Raw genomic sequence first — 20,004 nt, 5'->3', positions numbered from 1 at the left:
CGAAGACTCTCAAAAGAAGTCTTCTGAAGGACAGAGAGCACCAAATTGAGGCCCCAAGGTGGCAACGGTGACCGCACTGGTGGGGCCAAGTGCCTAACTCCCTAAAGAAAAGTACGCACCAGGGAGTGTGTGGCCAAGGTCTGTTGAAAGAAAACCGCTAAGGCTGACACCTGACCCTTGATACTACTCAAAGACAGTTTCTGCTTAACCCCCCGCTTAAACGAAGGTCAAGATCCGAGCTACCGAGAAAGAGCGAGGATGAACCCCAAGAGATTCACATCACGCAATGTGTCTTCCACGTGTGATGGTAGATCTTCCTAGAAGTAGATTTCCTAGCTTTAAACAGCAATGGAATCACCGACACAGACCAACCTCTATCCATCAGCACCTGGCATTTAACAGCCAAGCCATCAAAGCCAGCGACTGTAAAGCAGGATGAAAGTTTAGTCCGTGAGACAGTAGATCCTCCCTGAGAGGAACCCTCCAAGGAACATCGACGACCAGCCACACCAGATCGGCGTACCAAGCCTGGCGACGCCAGTCCAGAGCCACTAAGATGACCGCAACCCCTTCTACCTCGATTCAGCGTAGAAGTCTTGGCAGACGCTTGAGAGGAGGGAAGGCGTAAATCAGACAATACTGACCCCACTGGGCCACCAGCGCATCTGTGGCGTCCTCCTGAGGATCCTGTGCCACAAACCTTCACACCTTTCTTTTGAGCCGAGACACCAACAGATCGACCTCAGGGATGCCCCACCAGAGACACAACTGATGAAACCCCGCCGGATAAAGGGCCACTCCCCATTGTCCATCGCCTGCCAACTGAGATAATCCTCCTGCCCGTTTTCCACCCTGGGAATGTGTATGGCGGAGAGGGCTGGAACAAACCTGTCCTGCCCACCTTAGAATACAGGCTACCTCCAGAGCCGCCAGGACACTTCTTGTGCCCCCCCAGTGATTGACATAAGCCATGGGCCATGGTGTTGTCTGATTGAATGCACACTGGACATCCCTGAAGACGATCCGTCCAATGGTCCAGGCACAGTCTGATTGCTTAGAGTTCCAAGACATTGATCGGTAGTCTGGACTCTTCCAGTGTCCAGAGCCCCTAAGCAGAATTTTTTCAGAGGACGCCTCCCCAGCTGGACAGGCTGACATCCATGGTGATCACTGTCCAATACAAAGGGAGGAAGGATTTGCCCAGCCGGAGCACCTGGGCTCCACAGTCATGGCCGCCGCCATTTTCAATGGCAAACTACCACAAAATGGCCCCCGGACTACACAAAAATGGCTGCCGTGCCTTAAGCACACAGGCTACAAGAAAATGGTGGCCCCATGAGGCTCCCAGGGACCCAGGCGGGATCCCTAGGCCTGAAGGACAGGCCCAGGCAGGACGAGGGGCCCTGGCAGGAGCCCCCAGCAGGTACATACCCCCCGCACAGCCGATCATTCGGTCGCCGGCGGCGCACCCCTCCACCCCCTTTGCCAGCACAATGCCCTGCCAAATGCAGCAGCGGGAAAGGGGGGGGGGGAGGCAAATAAGCAGAGCTTTCCCTTTTGGGTGGAGCTCTGCTTTAAAGTGACCTTGTAAAACAACCCATTTAGTTTAAAATAGAAATAAAAAGCAAAACCTTTTTTATATAGATATAAAAACATTATAAATACCCCCCCCCCCCCATAAGTGATCACATTCCCTCTGTTCTTAGCTGCATAAGAGCTGGAGAGGAGCAACAGAAACACACTGATCTTCCCAGTAAAAGGCTGTGCAGGGGGGGGGGGGGGGGGCGTGTCAGGACAAGTCTGATCTATGGAGGAGAGCAGGCTGAGTTCCCAGCACACCTAGAGTGTTCTCCTGCTTAGTGTGGTCAGTTTTTGATAGAAAAGAAGAGGGACTGGCAGGAGCCTCAGGGATATCACGCAAGGGAGGCAATACAAAGAGAACATACAGGCATGTGGTACAGCAGGCACATATTAGAAATAAGAAATGTTGGGTGTACATATTCTTTAAGTCTAGGCTTGAATAACTGACAGATCCACCTAGAGATAGTGGAAAATCTCAAAGAAGCTGTAACTGAGAGACAGACAGGAACAGCATGTTTCACATCCAGACAAGGGAGGGAAATCTCATTGAAGATGTTTCGGAGCAGGACAGAAAGATATGAGACCAAAGTCCTGGTTAAAGTGAAAGGAAGAAACCGCCTTAGAAAGAAAAGAAGCCTGAGGCATCTAGGCAACCTTGTCTTTGGGGAGCACAAGGTTCTTTACAAGTTAAGGCCACCAACATAAAAACTTGCCTCGCAGAGGTGATGGCAACAAGGATGCCAACCTTGTGAGTTAAGCTAGACAGAAGAATGTCCCTAATGCAGGCCTTGACAAATTTGCTTGTAATATAGGAGCCAGCTAAAAAAGTTAGGAGCCATTTCTTTTCCGCGCATGCCGAATGCTTCTGTCGGACTGCCTGTCATACACACGAGCCGAATGGCAGCCAGTTTTTTTTTAAACCAGCTGATGTTGCCTGGCATTCGGCCCGTGTGTACTTGACTTGATGGTGTGATGGGCAGTGGCTCATTAGGGAAGGGCAGTGCAGCAAGGTGGGGGGGGGGGGGAAATGAGATCCAGTGATCCAGTAACTCATGCCACCTTAGGCCCCTTTCATACAGGCACCTCCGCTAAGCGGAATGTGCTTGCTCAGTGGGGATTTCTCCGCTAAACCCAGCTATGCAGAGCGAACACTGACACCGTCCTGAAAAAAAAGTGAGTCAGTGCTGCCCTTTATTGTCTAGCATACTGTGTACTATAATACTACAAATGATAAAGTGCAAGGGTGCAAATCTAATTATCTACAATAAGGCAAAAATAAAAATGAAAAAATACTTTCTACTGCATTAAAGTGCTAATCATAAAATAATTCATGAATAAATAAAGTTTGCAATCCAAAATGTGAAATATAAAAAAGTCGTTCAATAATTCATTAGGTGATAAACAAAAAGTGCTTCAGTGCATTATTCACACTCAAAGTGCTGGTGCTCCCCTTGGGTGATCCCACTCACCAGAAAGATATATATACTATGCCTTGCATCTGGATATGGCAGTACCCGGACGATCCCACACAGTTCCTATATCTCTAAAGGATTGTTGACAACATCCCTGGCTGTGTTTTACCTCATTTGAATAGAACAAGAAAAGCCCCCCATGTTGAAGTACATCATGAAAGTTTATTAAAGATAAAAGAATGACACTTAAAAAGTTGCAGGAAATAAAATGCGATCTGGTCTATCTAGTCTGATGGACGCTGCTCTCGCAGCGTGCGTTCCACCGAGTGCCCCTACTACTTCAGACCTGAATCCAATCGAGAATCTGTGGAAAGAACTGAAAACTGCTGTTCACAAACGCTCTCCATCCAATCTCACTGAGCTCGAGCTGTTTTGCAAGGAGGAATGGGCAAAAATTTCAGTCTCTTGATGTGCAAAACTGATAGAGACATACCCCAAGCGACTTACAGCTGTAATCGCAGCAAAAGGTGACGCTACAAAGTATTAACTTAAGGGGGCTGAATAATTTTGCACGCCCATTTTTTCAGTTTTTTTATTTGTTTAAAAAGTTTGAAATATCCAATAAATTTCGTTCCACTTCATGATTGTGTCCCACTTGTTGTTAATTATTCACAAAAAAATACAGTTTTATATCTTTATGTTTGAAGCCTGAAATGTGGCAAAAGGTCACAAAGTTCAAGGGGGGCCGAATACTTTCGCAAGGCACTGTATATATATATATCATACATATATACAGTGGGTACGGAAAGTATTCAGACCCCCTTAAATTTTTCACTCTTTGTTATATTGCAACCATTTGCTAAAATCATTTAGGTTCATTCTTCTTCCTCATGAATGTACACATAGCACCCCATACTGACAGAAAAACACAGAATTGTTGACATTGTTGCAGATTTATTAAAAAAGAAAAACTGAAATATCACATGGTCCTAAGTATTCAGACCCTTTGCTCAGTATTTAGTAGAAGCCCCCTTTTGATCTAATACAGCCAGGAGTCTTTTAGGGAAAGATGCAACAAGTCTCATGATTCTCATTTGCTCTGACATGCATTGTGATCTGGAAGGTCTTATAAGTACAGGTGTGTGGCTTTCCTAATCAAGTCCAATCAGTAGAATCAAACACAGCTGGACTCAAATGAAGGTGTAGAACCATCTCAAGGATGATCAGAAGAAATGGAAAGCACCTGAGTTAAATATATGAGTGTCACAGCAAAGGGTCTGAATACTTAGGGCTCTTTCACACGGGCGTTCCGTATGTCCGTTTTTCATCCCATCCGTTTGCGGATGAAAAACGGACATAATGTATCTCTATGTAAATACGGATGTCATCGGATGATCATCCTCTGACATCCGTTTTTTGTCAGTTCAGTTCAGTTCTTTTGAACGGAGGAGAACCCTATTTTTTCTTCCTTTCAAAAAACGGAACTGAAGCAAAAACGGATGTCAGTGGTGTCATCCGCAGACATCCGTATTTACATAGACATGCATTATGTCAGTTTTTCATCCGCAAACGGATGGGATGAAAAACGGACATACGGACAGGATGACACAAGTGTCATCCGTGTCCGTTACAAAATAAAAAAAAAGGACCTGATCGGGCAGAAAAAAAGGAACGCCCGTGTGAAAGAGCCCTTAGGAGCATGTGATATTTCAGTTTTTCTTTTTTAATAAATCTGCAAAAATGTCAACAATTCTGTGTTTTTCTGTCAGTATGGGGTGCTATGTGTACATTCATGAGGAAGAAGAATGAACTTAAATGATTATAGCAAATGGCTGCAATATAACAAAGAGTGAAAAATTTAAGGGGGTTTGAATACTTTCCGTACCCACTGTATATATATATATATATATATATATATATATATATATATATATATATATATATATATATATATATACACATATATATATATATATATATATATATATATATACACACACACACATATACTCACACATATATACATATAAAAAGTACAGTAAAACTGCAGGAAAGGGCACTGGGGGGGCAAACTAAATATCAGTTTATTTTATTTTGTAATGAAATCAGTCACGTCGCAGGAGACGGAAGCCGGGGCTCTACAGCATCAGGCGGAAGATCCGGCTGCCATATGCCGAAGGGACACATCGCTGGATCCCGGTGACAAGGTAAGTAACCTCTACAAGGATCCAGCGATGCTCCCTGGCGGCACCCCGAGTGTGGCTCGGGGTTACCGCTTATGGCAGGGAAATCCCACCCCGAGCCACACTCGGGAATACTGCCAGGGAGGTTAATGCATTCTTTGCATTAAGAGAAAAAGCCTTCTGTGTGCAGAAGCCCCCCTAACCCTTACCTGAGGTCCCTCTCTGTCAAGCGATGTCCACGAGTGTCTCAGCCGACCAAGATTCTCCTTCCTGATTGGCTGAAACACAGCAGTGGCGCCATTGGTTTCCGACACTGTCAATCAAGGTCAGCTAGTCAATGAGGGGAGAAAGGGGGCAGGGCTCTGTGTCTGAATGGACACAGGGAGCTGTGACTCATCTCGGGTGCCCCCTATAGCAAGCTGCTTGTTGTGGAGACACTTAACAGGAGGGAGGGGCCAGGATCACAGAAGAGGGACCTGAACAGAGGAGGATCTGGGCTGCTCTGTGCAAATCCAACTGCACAGAGGAGGTAAGTATAACATGTTTGTTATTTTTATAGGAAAAAAAACTAGACTTTACAATAGCTTGAAGTCAATAAGCAAGTGGGTTTATCGACTTTGTAAGAAAGCTGTGGTCAAGGTAAGGCAGCATTCAGGCAAAGATGAGCATTGGTCAGGCCAGGCAGAGTCATGACACAAAGAGGTCAGATCAACAAGGGAATCCAAATGACAGTAACAGACATAAATTAATCTCAGAACTAATATTCAACAAATATCAAATATTTTACAAACATACTTTGTCTATATGCTCAATTAACTTATTATTGACTTAGTGTTGATTTACACTAAGCAAATAGATGGTGAACTTTGCAAAGTGCAGGGTCTCCAGAGCTTAGCAAATGATGTAATGCTTCACTTTGCAAAGAATACCCAATCACGTGCAGGGAAAATAAAACAAATTTAAAAAACAGCATTTTTGCTTCCATATGATTGGATGATGGTAGTCACCAGAGCTTCTGCTTATTTACTAAGCTCTGGAGCAACTGCACTAGAGTCTATTTGCCTTTAGTAAATTAACCCCTTAGTGACATCACAGGCATACTTATGTGTGCAAAACCTGCAGTACCTCTATAGTAAATACAGTACAGAATGCAAAAAGCAGTGCACTTAAGAGTTACGCTACAAATTTAGAGCAGAGGGACACTAGCAACAGAGCCAGCGGAAGTCAGCGCAAAGCGCCAGATCTTACATAGCTGCAGCCCCTAGTTAGAGTGTCCATTTGGTAACTGCACATCAAAGAAGGTTAAATGATCTGGCCCTCAGCCAATATATAGTTAATAATAAAAAAGATGCATCCTTTACAAGCATTACATTTGCTTTAAAAAAAATGGGCTGCAAAACTGACCTACAAAGGCCTGTAGTATTCATTCTTGTGTTAGCAGTCCCTTTCAACTACAGACCATGAATTGTTCTATTTTTTTGTGTTATAAAAAACGGAATTTTTGTAAAATCTTACCTGTAAAATTCCTTTCTCTGAGTCCTCCGACAGTCGCCGCCTCTTCATATTCGTCACATATGGGGGTATTAGACTTTGCTCCGAAGGAGTAGCTAGGCAACAGAATATGTTAACAATAAAGCTTTTAACATATCCCACCCTCAAGGGGTGGTCCCCTCAGTCAATACCCTCCTACTTCCTGCAACCATATCTCAGTTTTAGTGGAATAGCAGTAGAGTATACAATCAAACCCCAAAAGAGGGGCGGGGGCGGCGACTGTCGGAGGACTCAGAGAAAGGAATTTTACAGGTAAGATTTTACAAAAATTCCGTTTTCTCTTACGTCCTCCGACAGTCGCCGCCTCTTCATATTCGTCACATATGGGGACGTCCCAAAGCAGTGCAAACATAAGGGGTGGGAAACGCATCCGCGCCGAAAGGCAACGCAGTCTCCGCATCAAAGAAGGAACCTTACCAAAGGAAGGAAACCAGCTGGGCAACAGCAAAAAACAAGTGCTCAACAGGAGCAACAACCCAGGAAAAGACAAAAAACCAGGGGATACAAAACTTATCCCAACAGCCATGAGTCCCCAACAAGGGACCCTAGGGAACAGCCGCACTAAGAACCTTGCGGCCAAAGGAAGCATCCGCCGATGCCTGAACATCTACTTTGTAGAATTTTGTGAAAGTGTGCACGGTCGACCAAGTCGCCGCCTTACACACCTGGGCTACAGAAGCCCCATGACGACAGGCCCAAGACGTACTCAGAGATCTAGTAGAGTGCGCCTTCACAGGCACAGGGGGAACCTTCCCCTGCAAAGCATAGGCCTGTTCAATGGTCTGCCTGATCCATTTGGCGATGGTAGAGGCCGAAGCCGCCATGCCCTTCCGAGGACCCTCTGGAAGAACAAACAAGGAGTCCGTCTTTCGAAAAGACTCAGTCGATTTAAGGTAAACCCTTATCGCCCGAACAACATCCAGAGAGTGCAATCTCACCTCCTTTGGATGTTTAGGCTTCGTGCACAACGAAGGCAAGACAATATCCTCATTAAGATGGAATTCCGAAACTCGTTTCGGAAGAAAAGAAGGATTAGGTCGCAAGACCACCTTATCCAAATGAATAACCAGGTACGGAGACTTGCAGGACAAAGCCGCCAGCTCCGACACTCTGCGAGCCGAAGTGATCGCCACCAAAAAGGCGACCTTTTTTGGACAACAGAGACAACGAGATCTCCCTGATCTGTTCAAAAGGAGCACGTTGTAACACAGATAGAACGAGATTCAAGTCCCAAGGGGGCAGAGGATCCCGCCTCGGGGGAACCAGATGCCGCACACCCTGAACAAAGGTGCCAACCAATGGGTTGGAAGCCACGGGACGTTGAAACAGAACGGCCAGAGCAGACACCTGACCCTTTATCGTAGCCAGCGCCAAACGCTGATCAACACCCGTTTGAAGGAAAGACAGCACACGGGACACCGAGTACGTGCGGGGTGAAAACCCCCTGGACTCACACCAGGCAAAATAGGCCTTCCAAGTACGGTAATAAACCTTCCCCGAGGAAGACTTCCTCGCGTTGATTAAAGTATGAACGACCTCCGGAAAGAGAACCCTCTCCTTCAGGACCTCGGTCTCAACAGCCAGGCCGTCAAAGCCAGCGACTGTAAAGCAGGATGGTATATCGGTCCTTGAGACAGTAGATCGTCTCGAAGAGGCAGACGCCACGGGGCGTCGACCGCCAGATTCACGAGGTCTGCGTACCAGGACCGGCGAGGCCAGTCCGGTGCCACAAGAATCACCGTGTTGCGTTCCGAGTGTAACCTGCGAAGGAACCTGGACAGCAACTGAATCGGTGGAAACGCGTACATCAGCCTGTACTGATGCCACGGGGCCACTAACGCGTCCGACGCGTCTGCCCGAGGGTCGCGCGTCCTTGCCACGAACCTCTTCACCTTGTTGTTGAGACGAGACGCGAACAGGTCCACATCTGGAAGACCCCACTTCGCGCACAACATCTGGAAGACAGCCGGGTGGAGAGACCATTCCCCCTGATCCAGGGTCTGGCGACTCAGATAGTCCGCCTGCCAGTTCTCCACTCCCGGAATGTGAACCGCCGTTATCGCCGGGACATGAGTCTCGGCCCAAGACAGAATGTCGGCCACTTCTCGAGCCGCTCGGGCACTCCTGGTGCCCCCTTGGTGGTTGATGTAGGCCACCGCCGTGGCATTGTCCGTCTGCACCCGAACCGGGCAACCCTGCAGCCGGTCCGTCCAGCGATGAAGACAGAGACTTATCGCACGCAATTCCAGAATGTTGATCGGAAGGGAAGACTCCCCCTCCGACCAAGTCCCCTGAGCGGACAGAACGCCCAGAACTCCACCCCAGCCCGACAGGCTGGCATCCGTGGTGATTACCGTCCACGAGATCGGACGAAACGACTTGCCCCCGGACACCAACGGGGACTGGAGCCACCACAGAAGGTTTTCCCTGGTGCGAAGACTCAACGAGATTTGAAGATCCAGAGATTGAGGTCGCCCGTCCCACCTGGACAGGATCTCCGCTTGGAGACCCCGCGCGTGAAACTGGGCGAAAGGAATCGCCTCGAAGGCCGAGACCATCAATCCCAGACATCTCATACACGTCCGCAGAGATGAGTTCGGAACGTCCCTGAGGGACCTGACTTCCTCCCGGAGAGTCCTGAGTTTGTCTTCCGGCAGGAAGACCTTCGCCTGCACCGAGTCCAGTATCATTCCCAGATAGGGGAGACGAACCGACGGACTCAGTGTCGACTTTGGAAAATTTATCGTCCAACCAAACTTCTGCAGAGTTTGCATCGTGACAGACAGGTCCTCCTCCAGACCCTGGCTGGTCGCAGACCGAACCAGAATGTCGTCCAGATACCCCAGGACAGAAACGCCCTGGGCCCTCAATAATGCCAGAACCGGTGCAAGCACCTTGGTGAAGACCCGCGGAGCCGAGGCGAGACCAAAGGGCAACGCCACGAACTGGTAGTGATCCTCCGCAATGGCAAATCGAAGGTACCTCTGATGACCCTCGAATATGGGGATGTGAAGGTACGCATCCTTCAAATCGATGGAGGCCATGAATTCCCCCGGAACCAGGGCAGCCACCACCGACCGCAGGGATTCCATGCGGAACTTGCGAACTCGCACAGAGCGGTTCAGAGCTTTCAAGTCCAGAATCGGACGAACCTTGCCCTCCTTCCTGGGCACGGTGAACAGATTGGAATAAAACCCCCGAAATCTGTCCCGATGAGGCACCGGAACCACCACTCCCTGAGCCCTCAGGTCCCGCACCGCCAGGTGCAGATCCCGCAGGCGCTCTGGAGACAGTCGAAGATTTGAGGGAAAAAATCTGCTCTCCGGCCGAGAGAGAAACTCGATCTTGTAACCAGATCGAACGATTTCCAGAACCCATCTGTCCCTCACACGGGCCAACCAGGGCTGAAGAAAACCGAGCAAGCGTCCCCCCACCCCAAAACTGGGTGAGGGCGCCCCTTCAGGCCGAACTGTTATGGGCTGCAGGTCCGGATTGGCCGGACTTCTGTTTACCAGACCAGGGCTTCTTCTGAGAGCCTTGACCTTTGAACGGTTTGCCCTTGTAGTGCGGCCGAAAGGCACGAAAGGACCCCTGAGGGGGCCGAAAATTAGCATGCTTCTTCCCAGAAGCCCCCTTAGCCTTGGGGAAATGGGGCAAGAGAGTGCTCTTACCCCCGGTGATCCCCTTAATCAACACATCCAGGGACTCCCCAAAAAGGCGAGACCCATCATAAGGCAGATTGGCTAAGGTCTTACGTGAAGATTGGTCCACCGACCAACATTTTAACCAAACCAGGCGGCGAGACAACACCGCCACGCTGTGCACACGTGCAGCCAACGGAATCAGGTCCAGGTCCGCATCACACAGATACATGACACCCTGGTGGATTTGATCCACCATATCCAGGGTCGCTGGCGAGGCCGAGTCGGCCACTAGGACGCGCCTAAGCATCTGCGTCCAACTTGCGATCGCCTGGGCCGCCATGAGAGAAGCAAACAGAGCCTTAAGCATAGAACCCGTAACAGAATAAGTATGACGGGCAAGAGACTCCAGTCTCCTATCCGTGGCATCACGGAAAACAGGGGAATCCTCTGCAGGAATCGCAGTGGCTTTGTTCAAAACTGCAATTGCATGATCCACTGGTGGAGGCACACACCACCTTTCATCAGTGGAAGGCGAAAAAGGATAACGCAGCTTGAATCTACTTGGTACCGCAAAAGGTTTGCGCAGATTGCGCCATTGATCCTTAACAGCGCGCTGAAAATCATCATTGCAGGGAAAAACCTGCGGCGTCCTGCGTTTCCTCTGCGTCCCATAAGCCGCCAAGGCAGCGGGGGGACACACTTCGTCCTGCAAACGCAGCGTTTGCTTAATGGAAGCAATCAACTCATCCATGATTGCAAGCTCTTCAGGCGAGCCAGGGGGAGAATTATCAACCCCCTCAACTTCAGCCTCCACCTCAGACCCCACTAGATCAAGAGAGGAGCGGGACCCCGATAAGGAGGCCCCTGCCATAACAGCCCCATCACCTTCACCCTCAGAATCAGAGGAAAGAGCAACTCTGGGCCTTTTAGTAGATTGAGCAGCCACCAGCATTTGCACCTGAGCAGCAAGGCCAGCCACAATAGTGGCTAAATCCCCCCCTGGGGGGGAAACAGCGGTCCCCTGGCTTTCCACCAATACTGTAGGAAATTTGCCCTCCTGAGAATCCATTGCCCCTGTAATGCCAGACAACCAAGGGTTAACTGCCCCTTTTAAGCAAGCGCGGCAAGCGCAGCCCACCGCACCACACTCAAGCACAATGAGACCCCCACAGGGAATATGCAAACTGAACACAGGCAATGGATAGCAAGAACAGAAGGATAAAACCTGAGGAGACCCTCGCCGCTGCTGCTGCCTCGATCGGTGTTCCTGGAAAGAGGAAGTGATGCTGCCAGGGCGCTCTATGTAAGCCTATGGAGGCTACAAGAAAATGGCCGCCATGCATGTAAACCATGCGGCCGGAGCGGGTGTAGGCAAAATGGCGTCGTTTGGCGCCGAAACCGCCGCTCCACAGTGCATTAAAACACACATTACATTCCAATATCAGAATACATGTCAGATCGCCGCAGCGATCGCTGTATATGCCCAAACATGCCAAAAAAACATGCCCCACAGCACACAGCTTCTCACACTGACCAGTCTGACACACACAGTGTCATACAGCTCCCCCCCCCCTTGCAGCCCACAGCATGCAGCCGAGAGATAGGGAGACAAGCAGTGTGAATAGAGGCAGGTTACACAGTCCCAGACTGACACCCCCCCAGACAGACAGGTCCCCACATAAATACACTTACCTCACATGGCGTGGGGGACCCGCACAGGCGAACAAGCCGCTGCACATGAGGCAGGGAGAGTCGCAATTCAAGACGCACAAAATGGGGGTTAAGAAACCGCACAGCGTCCAGTGAGGTAGCCACCTCACCAATCATCCCTGCACCGAACAGGGATGGGTCGTTCACTGCGCCAGGAGCGTTACCTGGCTGAACGCTCGATGGCAGGCTGGGAAGCCACTGATCCACGACCTGCGACCAGGGGGATCAGCCCGAGACCCAGCCCGCATGATCCTCTTCGTCAGAAGAACTAACTAACGCTGACAAAATAACAGCTAAATAAAGGTAGAGAGAAAAACTCAAACAAAATATTAAAAAGAAGAAAGAGTCTGGGACAGAAAGTCCCAGCACAGAGAGAGCCAGCCACTCCTGACAAGCTAGACATTAAAACTGAGATATGGTTGCAGGAAGTAGGAGGGTATTGACTGAGGGGACCACCCCTTGAGGGTGGGATATGTTAAAAGCTTTATTGTTAACATATTCTGTTGCCTAGCTACTCCTTCGGAGCAAAGTCTAATACCCCCATATGTGACGAATATGAAGAGGCGGCGACTGTCGGAGGACGTAAGAGAAATGTTAATTTTTATATCACAGACTTGGGATATCAAAACAATGTTTTCTTACCAGAATAATGTTGCATCCAAATAACAGGAGTTGCAATGTCCTTGTATTCCCTTTTTCCAGCCAATCATACGTTCTAATCCTTCTTTGTCTGCTGCAGGTGGAGTGTTCTCCTCAACACATTTGCTAGTATACTCTTGGAATGCTGTAATGCAGATAGATGCCAGAAGTCAGAAAAAAACTGGATTTTTGACTTACCATAATATCCTTTTCTCTGAAGCTCATTGACAGACGCAGCTCCATATCTTCTTGACCATTGAATTATGCTGCCCCGCTACAGGAGTAGGAATGTGAAGAGAAAAACAGGCGCCATGTAGTAAACCATAAATTTATTGCACAACAAATAACATAATATCTTACACTGAGGTAAGCTTCAGTCCGTGTCTCAGCAAGTCCAGCCGCACGATCCGGCCGTCCACCGGCCCGGAGGTGACGTCACAGGAAGCTGGTCCGGAGGGATGGTTACAACGGAAGCCGCGGTGGAATGCAAGCTCCCGAAAATTACGCAACGCGTTTCGGAGCATGCGCGGCTCCTTTCTCAAGCGTAAAGGGCTGCCACCTAGAGTCCGGTTTAAATACTGCAGCCTTCAATCAATTCATAGTGGAAACTAGAGGAAGGGACGGCGCTAAGGGAAGGGGAAGGAGAAAAATATATATATATGTGTATGCATGTGCACCAGTGGCGTACCAATGGGGGGGGGCGGGCCGCCCCGGGTGCCACGCTCTGGGGGGTGTCAGCCGGTGTCCTGCCCGGTGTGTTCAGACAGATCCCGCAGTGTGAAGGCAGCTGCAGTGGCAGCTCCTTCAGTCCGTGCTGCTAGCGGGGGGGGGGCTGCGGAGCCGCGCGGGAATACGGGGGCGGAGCCTCGGCGGGAATACGGGGGCAGAGCCGCGGCGGGAATAAGGAGGCGGGCCTTGGCGGTAAGAAGGGGGCGGAGCCTCGGCGGGAAGAAGGTGAGTGCCCATTGCCCAGGTGTGTGTGCTGGATAGGAGGGGGATGGGGCTGCTGCATATAGAGGAGTTCATCTTTCTCTATTCTTCCTGCAGCTGCCTGCTGAATAACTGATTCTCCTCCTCTCCCTCCTTCCTGCAGGAAGAATAGGGATAGATCAATTCATCTACATGCAGCTGCCCCATCCCCCTCCTATACAACTTCTTTTGCTGGCCCCCCTCCAGTGCTCCTAATCTCCCCCCCTCGGTGCTCTTAGCCCCCCCCAGTGCACTAGACCCCCCCCGTTCTTTAGCCCCCCCCATGCTCTTCAGCTCCCCACAGTGCTTTCTCCCGCCCCCCAAGTGCTCCCTGTCCCCCCCAGTGCTCTCCACCCCCCTGGTTTTCCCTGCCCATCCCCCAAGTGCTCCCTGTCCCCCCCCAGTGCTCTCCACCCCCCTGGTTTTCCCTGCTCGCCCCCCAAGTGCTCCCTGTCCCCCCCAGTGCTCTCCACCCCCTGCACCTTCCAACCCCCCTACAATGCTTTCCAAACCCCCTCTTAATTCTCTCCAGCCCCCCACCGTGCCCTTCAGCTCCTCCAGTGCTCCCTGCTTCGTCTGTGCTCTCCGGCCCCCCTAGTGCTCTTCTATCTTCTATCATGTCCTCAGTCTCTGACCATCTCCTGTATCATGTCTGTAGTCTCTGACCATCTACTGTATCATGTCTGCAGTCTCTGACCATCTACTGTATCATGTCCTCAGTCTCTGACCATCTACTGTATCATGTCCTCAGTCTCTGACCATCTACTGTATCATGTCTGCAGTGTCTGACCATCTACTGTATCATGTCCTCAGTCTCTGACCATCTACTGTATCCTGTCTGCAGTCTCTGACCATCTACTGTATCCTGTCTGCAGTCTCTGACCATCTACTGTATCATGTCCGCAGTCTCTGACCATCTCTTGTATCATGTCCTCAGTCTCTGACCATCTACTGTATCATGTCCTCAGTCTCTGACTATCTCCTGTATCATGTCTGCAGTCTCTGACCATCTCCTGTATCATGTCTGCAGTCTCTGACCATCTCCTGTATCATGTCTGTAGTCTCTGACTATCTACTGTATCATGTCTTCAGTCTCTGATCATCTACTGTATCATGTCCTCAGTCTCTGACCATCTCCTGTATCATGTCTGCAGTCTCTGACCATCTCCTGTATCATGTCTGTAGTCTCTGACTATCTACTGTATCATGTCTTCAGTCTCTGATCATCTACTGTATCATGTCCTCAGTCTCTGACCATCTCCTGTATCATGTCTGCAGTCTCTGCCCATCTTCTGTATCATGTCTGCAGTCTCTGACCATCTCCTGTATTACGGCTGCAGTCTCTGACCATCTACTGTATCATGTCCTCAGTCTCTGACCATCTACTGTATCATGTCCTCAGTCTCTGACCATCTACTGTATCATGTCTGCAGTCTCTGACCATCTACTGTATCATGTCTGCAGTCTCTGACCATCTACTGTATCATGTCTGCAGTCTCTGACCATCTACTGTATCATGTCTGCAGTCTCTGACCATCACTTGTATCACGTCTGCAGTCTCTGACCATCTACTGTATCATGTCCTGAGTCTCTGACCATCTACTGTATCATGTCTGCAGTCTCTGACCATCTCTTGTATCACATCTGCAGTCTCTGACCATCTACTGTATCATGTCCTCAGTCTCTGACCATCTCCTGTATCATGTCCTCAGTCTCTGACCATCTCCTGTATCATGTCCTCAGTCTCTGACCATCTCTTGTATCATGTCTTCAGTCTCTGACCATCTCCTGTATCATGTCCTCAGTCTCTGACCATCTCTTGTATCATGTCTGCAGGCTCTGACCATCTCCTGTATCATGTCTTCAGTCTCTGACCATCTCCTGTATCATGCCCTTAGTCTCTGACCATCTCCTGTATCATGTCTGCAGTCTCTGAATATCTCCTGTATCATGTCTTCAGTCTCTGACCATCTCCTGTATCATGCCCTTAGTCTCTGACCATCTCCTGTATCATGTCTGCAGTCTCTGAATATCTCCTTTAGCAAGTCTCCAATCTCTTACTCAAACTTAAACACATTGCTAATAATATTAGCTATCTATTTATGCTGAAGGTAGGACTGTGCAGGGGAGGCAGAGAGTGCAAAAGGGGGAACTGTGATTAGAGAGACGGAGGGCAGACTGCAAGGGGCACTGTGATGCGGGGGCTGTGAAATTTGTGCAAAAAATATTCTTGAACACATTACAATTTTTTGTGGGTGTTTTTACATTTTAAAGTTGGGGGGGGGGGGGGGGTGCCAGATATAGGATCCGCCCCGGGTGCCAAATGCTCTAGGTACGCCACTGATGTGCACATTCACATATGGTTATAAAAATGCTCATACATATGTATAAGCTTTTATATATATTATAGCTATTCCACACATTTACGTTATAGATGTGTTGAGGTGCTTTTTATGACAAAAAATCTTTTAACTCTCTATGGATCACACCATTTTCCCCCCTCCCCCCCCCCCCCTCGTTAGTACATGGCAGTGAGAGTATTAATCCGTGAAGTTATACACGAACCCACAGCCAGTGTCATGAGGTAGCCTGTTCTTTCTCCTATTTTTCAGTCCCCTTTCCTTTTTAAACTTACTATTAAATGTTAAAATAGTACATATATCTATATATCTATATATATATATATATATATATACACATATATGTACCATATGATACATACACAAAAGATACTGGGGGAGGAGAGGGTAAAAGGAGGGGGAAGGGAAATACAACAAAGAATAAAAATGGTTCGGAGTGAACTGACTCATAAGATCGTATTTATATCTAGCTCCTCGTTCAGTCCCCCGGGCGAGAGAACGTTCAGAGCGTATATCCAGTAGGTTTCCCTACTGCACAGACGCCTGAACCTCTCTGCCTCGGAGGGACCCTTGGGAATGGCCTCGATCACCCAGACATATAGTCCCTCAGTGGATTTGTTGTGGTGATGGAGGAAGTGTCTAGGGACACTATGGTGATCTTTGCCCTCCTGAATATAGCGTCGGTGCTGACCGAAGCGTGCTCTAAGGGTCCGTATGGTCCTGCCTACATAGTGCAGGCCACACGGGCATACCAGGCAATATACCACGAATTCCGACGAACAGGTGTGGAATTCATTAATTTCATACCTGTTGCCTCCAATCACAAAATCCTTCTGTCCATGCTTCACGTATTCACATGTCAAACATTGTTTTTTACGGCACTGGTACATGCCAATAACATTAAAAAAAGTCAAGGAGGGGGAAGCACGTTTTTTGGATTTTAATTTACTAGGTGCAATTTTTGTTTTTATGTTCGGGGCCTTTCTGTATGAGAAACTAGGTTTTTCTGGAAGCACTGTTTTCAAGTGAGGATCTTGGAGCAGAAGTGGCCGATGCTTTTTGACCACCCGCTCCATCTGTTGATGGTGGTTATGAAACTGGGTTGTAAACCTCATCTGTGAGCCATCAGTTCCAGTTTTTTCCGGCTTCACATTCTGTGGTGCTAAATATTGGGAAAACGCCTGCTCTACGATAGTATCTGGATACTTAGTGCAATTAGGTCTTAGTGCAATTATGTCTAAGTCTACAAAATTGGCTTTTCGGAATGTTGTCTAACCAACGAGGGTGGTGACAACTCTGATAATGCAGCAAAGAATTGCCTGCAGTCGGTTTTATATAATTCTTGGCTAGTATGTGCTGGTTGTCATGATGGAGGTCTAGATCAAGAAAAGCCAAAATGATCAGGGTCGACCACAGAGGTGAACCTTAGTCCCATGTCATTGTTATTACAATGGGAAACAAAGGCTGGAACCTCTGCAGCCTCTCCATCCCAGATAATGACGATGTCGTCAATATATATCGTCCGAAAAACACTATATGGGAAGTATACAGATTGTTGTTCAGCACATATCGGGTTTCCCAGTGTCGCTACAGGAGTAGGACAATTGGTAGGAAAAAGTTTTACCATGCCTATGGGGCAGTCCCTGCAGGCATACATGCACACACTCTGCTATAGCTCTCAGTTTTGCTGCAAGCAGTGGTTAGAAGAAAAACAAACCCATCCCACTCATAATTAGAGTGGCGGGTGCTGCGTCTGTCAATGAACTTCAGAGAAAAGGATTGAACGGTAAGTCAAAAATTCAGTTTTCTCTATAGTTCATTGACAGACGTAGCTCCGTATCTTCTTGACCATTGGGACGTCCCAAAGCAGTATTTGCATTAGGGGTGGGAAAAACAAAAGGCAAAAAAGAGCGTAAATCCCTAAGGCTAAACTTAGCCAACCAGGTAACACGAAGCTCAACCAGGAACAACTGGAGCTCATGCAGAAAAAAACATAGACCCTCAAAGAGAAAAAAAAAAAATTCTCTTTTAGACAGAAGCCTGCAAAACCTTGCAGCCAAAAACATCTACTTTGAGGAATTTAGTGAACGTGTGCACTGACGACCAAGTTGCTGCCTTGCAAACTTACAGCACCGACACCTGATGGCGAAAAGCCCAAGAGGCATTCAGCGCTCTCATAGAATGAGCCTTCACTGGGAAAGGGGGAACCAGACCCCTTAGTGAATAGGCCCGTATCACTGTCTGCCTAATCCATCTGGAAATGGTCACAGCAGACGCAGCCAATCCCTTACAAGGTCCATCAATAAGGACAAAAAGAGCGTTTGATTTTCTAAAGGACTGATCTCCCGAACCACATCCAAAGAATGCAAGGCATACTCCTTAGGATGCTGAGGTTCAGGGCAAAGTGAAGGCAACACAATGTCTTCATTCAGATGAAAATCAGAAACACCTTAGGAAGAAACGACTGATTAGGTCGGAGTACAACTTTATCTCTGTGGACCACCCGATAAGGTGAGCGGCAGGACAACGCCGCCAATTCATATACTCTGCAGGCAGAAGTAATAGCCACCAAAAAGGCAACCTTCTGAGACAAGGTAAGCAGAGGAATCTCCCTAATGTTCTCAAAGGGAGGTTTTTGAAGAACAGATAATACCAAATTCAGATCCTACGGAGGTAGCGGGGATCGCCGCAGGGGAGCCATATGGCAAACCCCCTGAATAAAAGTGCGAATCAGGGCATGTGTAGCTAAAGGGCATTGAAAAAACACAGACAGAGCCCACATTTGGCCTTTGATAGTGCCCAAAGCCAACTGCTGTTCAACACCTTTTTGAAGAAAAGTCAAAACCCTAGCCACCGAGACCAAGCGAGGGTGCACCTTCAATGATTCACACCATGAAATGTATAATTTTCATGTACGATGATAGATCTTCCTGGAAGTAGACTTCCTGGCCTTCAGTAGGGTAGGAATCACTGAATCAGAAAGACCTCTATCCTTCAATACCTGGCTTTCAACAGCCACGCCGTTAAAGCCAGCGACTGCAAAGCAGGATGGAAGATCGGTCCTTGAGACAGCAGATCTTCCCTGAGAGGAAGTCTCCAGGGAGCATTGGCGACCAACTTTATCAAGTCTGTGTACCAAGACCGGCGAGGCCAGTCTGGGGCCACCAGAATGACCGGAACCCCTTCCACTTCTATCCTGCGAAGAAGCCTAGTCAGAAGTTTTAGTGGAGGGAATTAATAAAATCAGCCGATACTGACTCCAAGGAGCCACAAGTGCATCTGTGGTGTCGGCCAGAGGATCCTGAGACTTAGCTACGAACCTCTGCACCTTCTTGTTGAGTCGAGAAGCAAACAGGTCGACGTAGGGTGTCCCCCGCCAGACACACAGGAGATTAAACACCTCCGGGTATAGGGACCACTCCCCCTGATCCTGACACCTGACGACTCAGGTAATCCACCTGCCAGTTCTTCACACCTGGGTTGTGCACAGCAGGGAGGGCTGGAACAAACTTTTCTGCCCAATCCAGGATCTCGGCCACCTCTCAGGCGGCCAAGACGCTCTTGGTGCCCCCTTGATGATTGATGTAAGCCATGGCATTGTCCGATTGAATCCAGACCGGACAATCTTTCAGACGAGTTGTCCAGTGGCTCAGGCAAAGCTTTATCGCTTAGAGCTCCAAAATATTGATCAGAAGTTTGGACTCTTCTACTGTAAAGGACTCCTGGGCGCAGATCTTCCCCAGCGCTCGTCTCCAGCCTGAGAGGCTGGTGTCCGTGGTTACCACCGTCCAATAAAAACAGAAGGAAGGACTTGCCCTGGCGTAGTGCCAACGAGTGAAGCCACCATAGTAGAGCAGTCTTTTGGTTGTGACTCAACCGAATCAAAGCGCCCAAGGACTTTGGATCTTTGTTCCATTTGACGAGAATCTCCCTTTGTTAGGGTCTCGTGTGGAAC

The 20,004-nt window shown here is 48.7% G+C and overlaps 1 protein-coding gene across 1 annotated transcript in view; it reads right to left on the bottom strand.

Annotated features, from left to right (window-relative positions):
- Window positions 1-20,004, bottom strand: part of LOC309544415 (ubiquitin carboxyl-terminal hydrolase CYLD-like) — a 126,051-nt gene that overhangs the window by 55,965 nt on the left and 50,082 nt on the right. Inside the window, exon 7 of the mRNA XM_082243326.1 lies at window positions 12,724-12,865. Coding sequence (XP_082099452.1) covers window positions 12,724-12,865 — 142 coding nt within the window. The remainder of the gene's footprint in view (window positions 1-12,723; window positions 12,866-20,004) is intronic.

Source organism: Pelophylax lessonae, assembly GCF_965119305.1.
Source record: "Pelophylax lessonae genome assembly, chromosome: 1".
Taxonomy (NCBI): Eukaryota; Metazoa; Chordata; class Amphibia; order Anura; family Ranidae; genus Pelophylax; species Pelophylax lessonae.
Note: the sequence above shows the minus strand (reverse complement) of the source record. Positions and strands in the feature narration are given on the sequence as shown.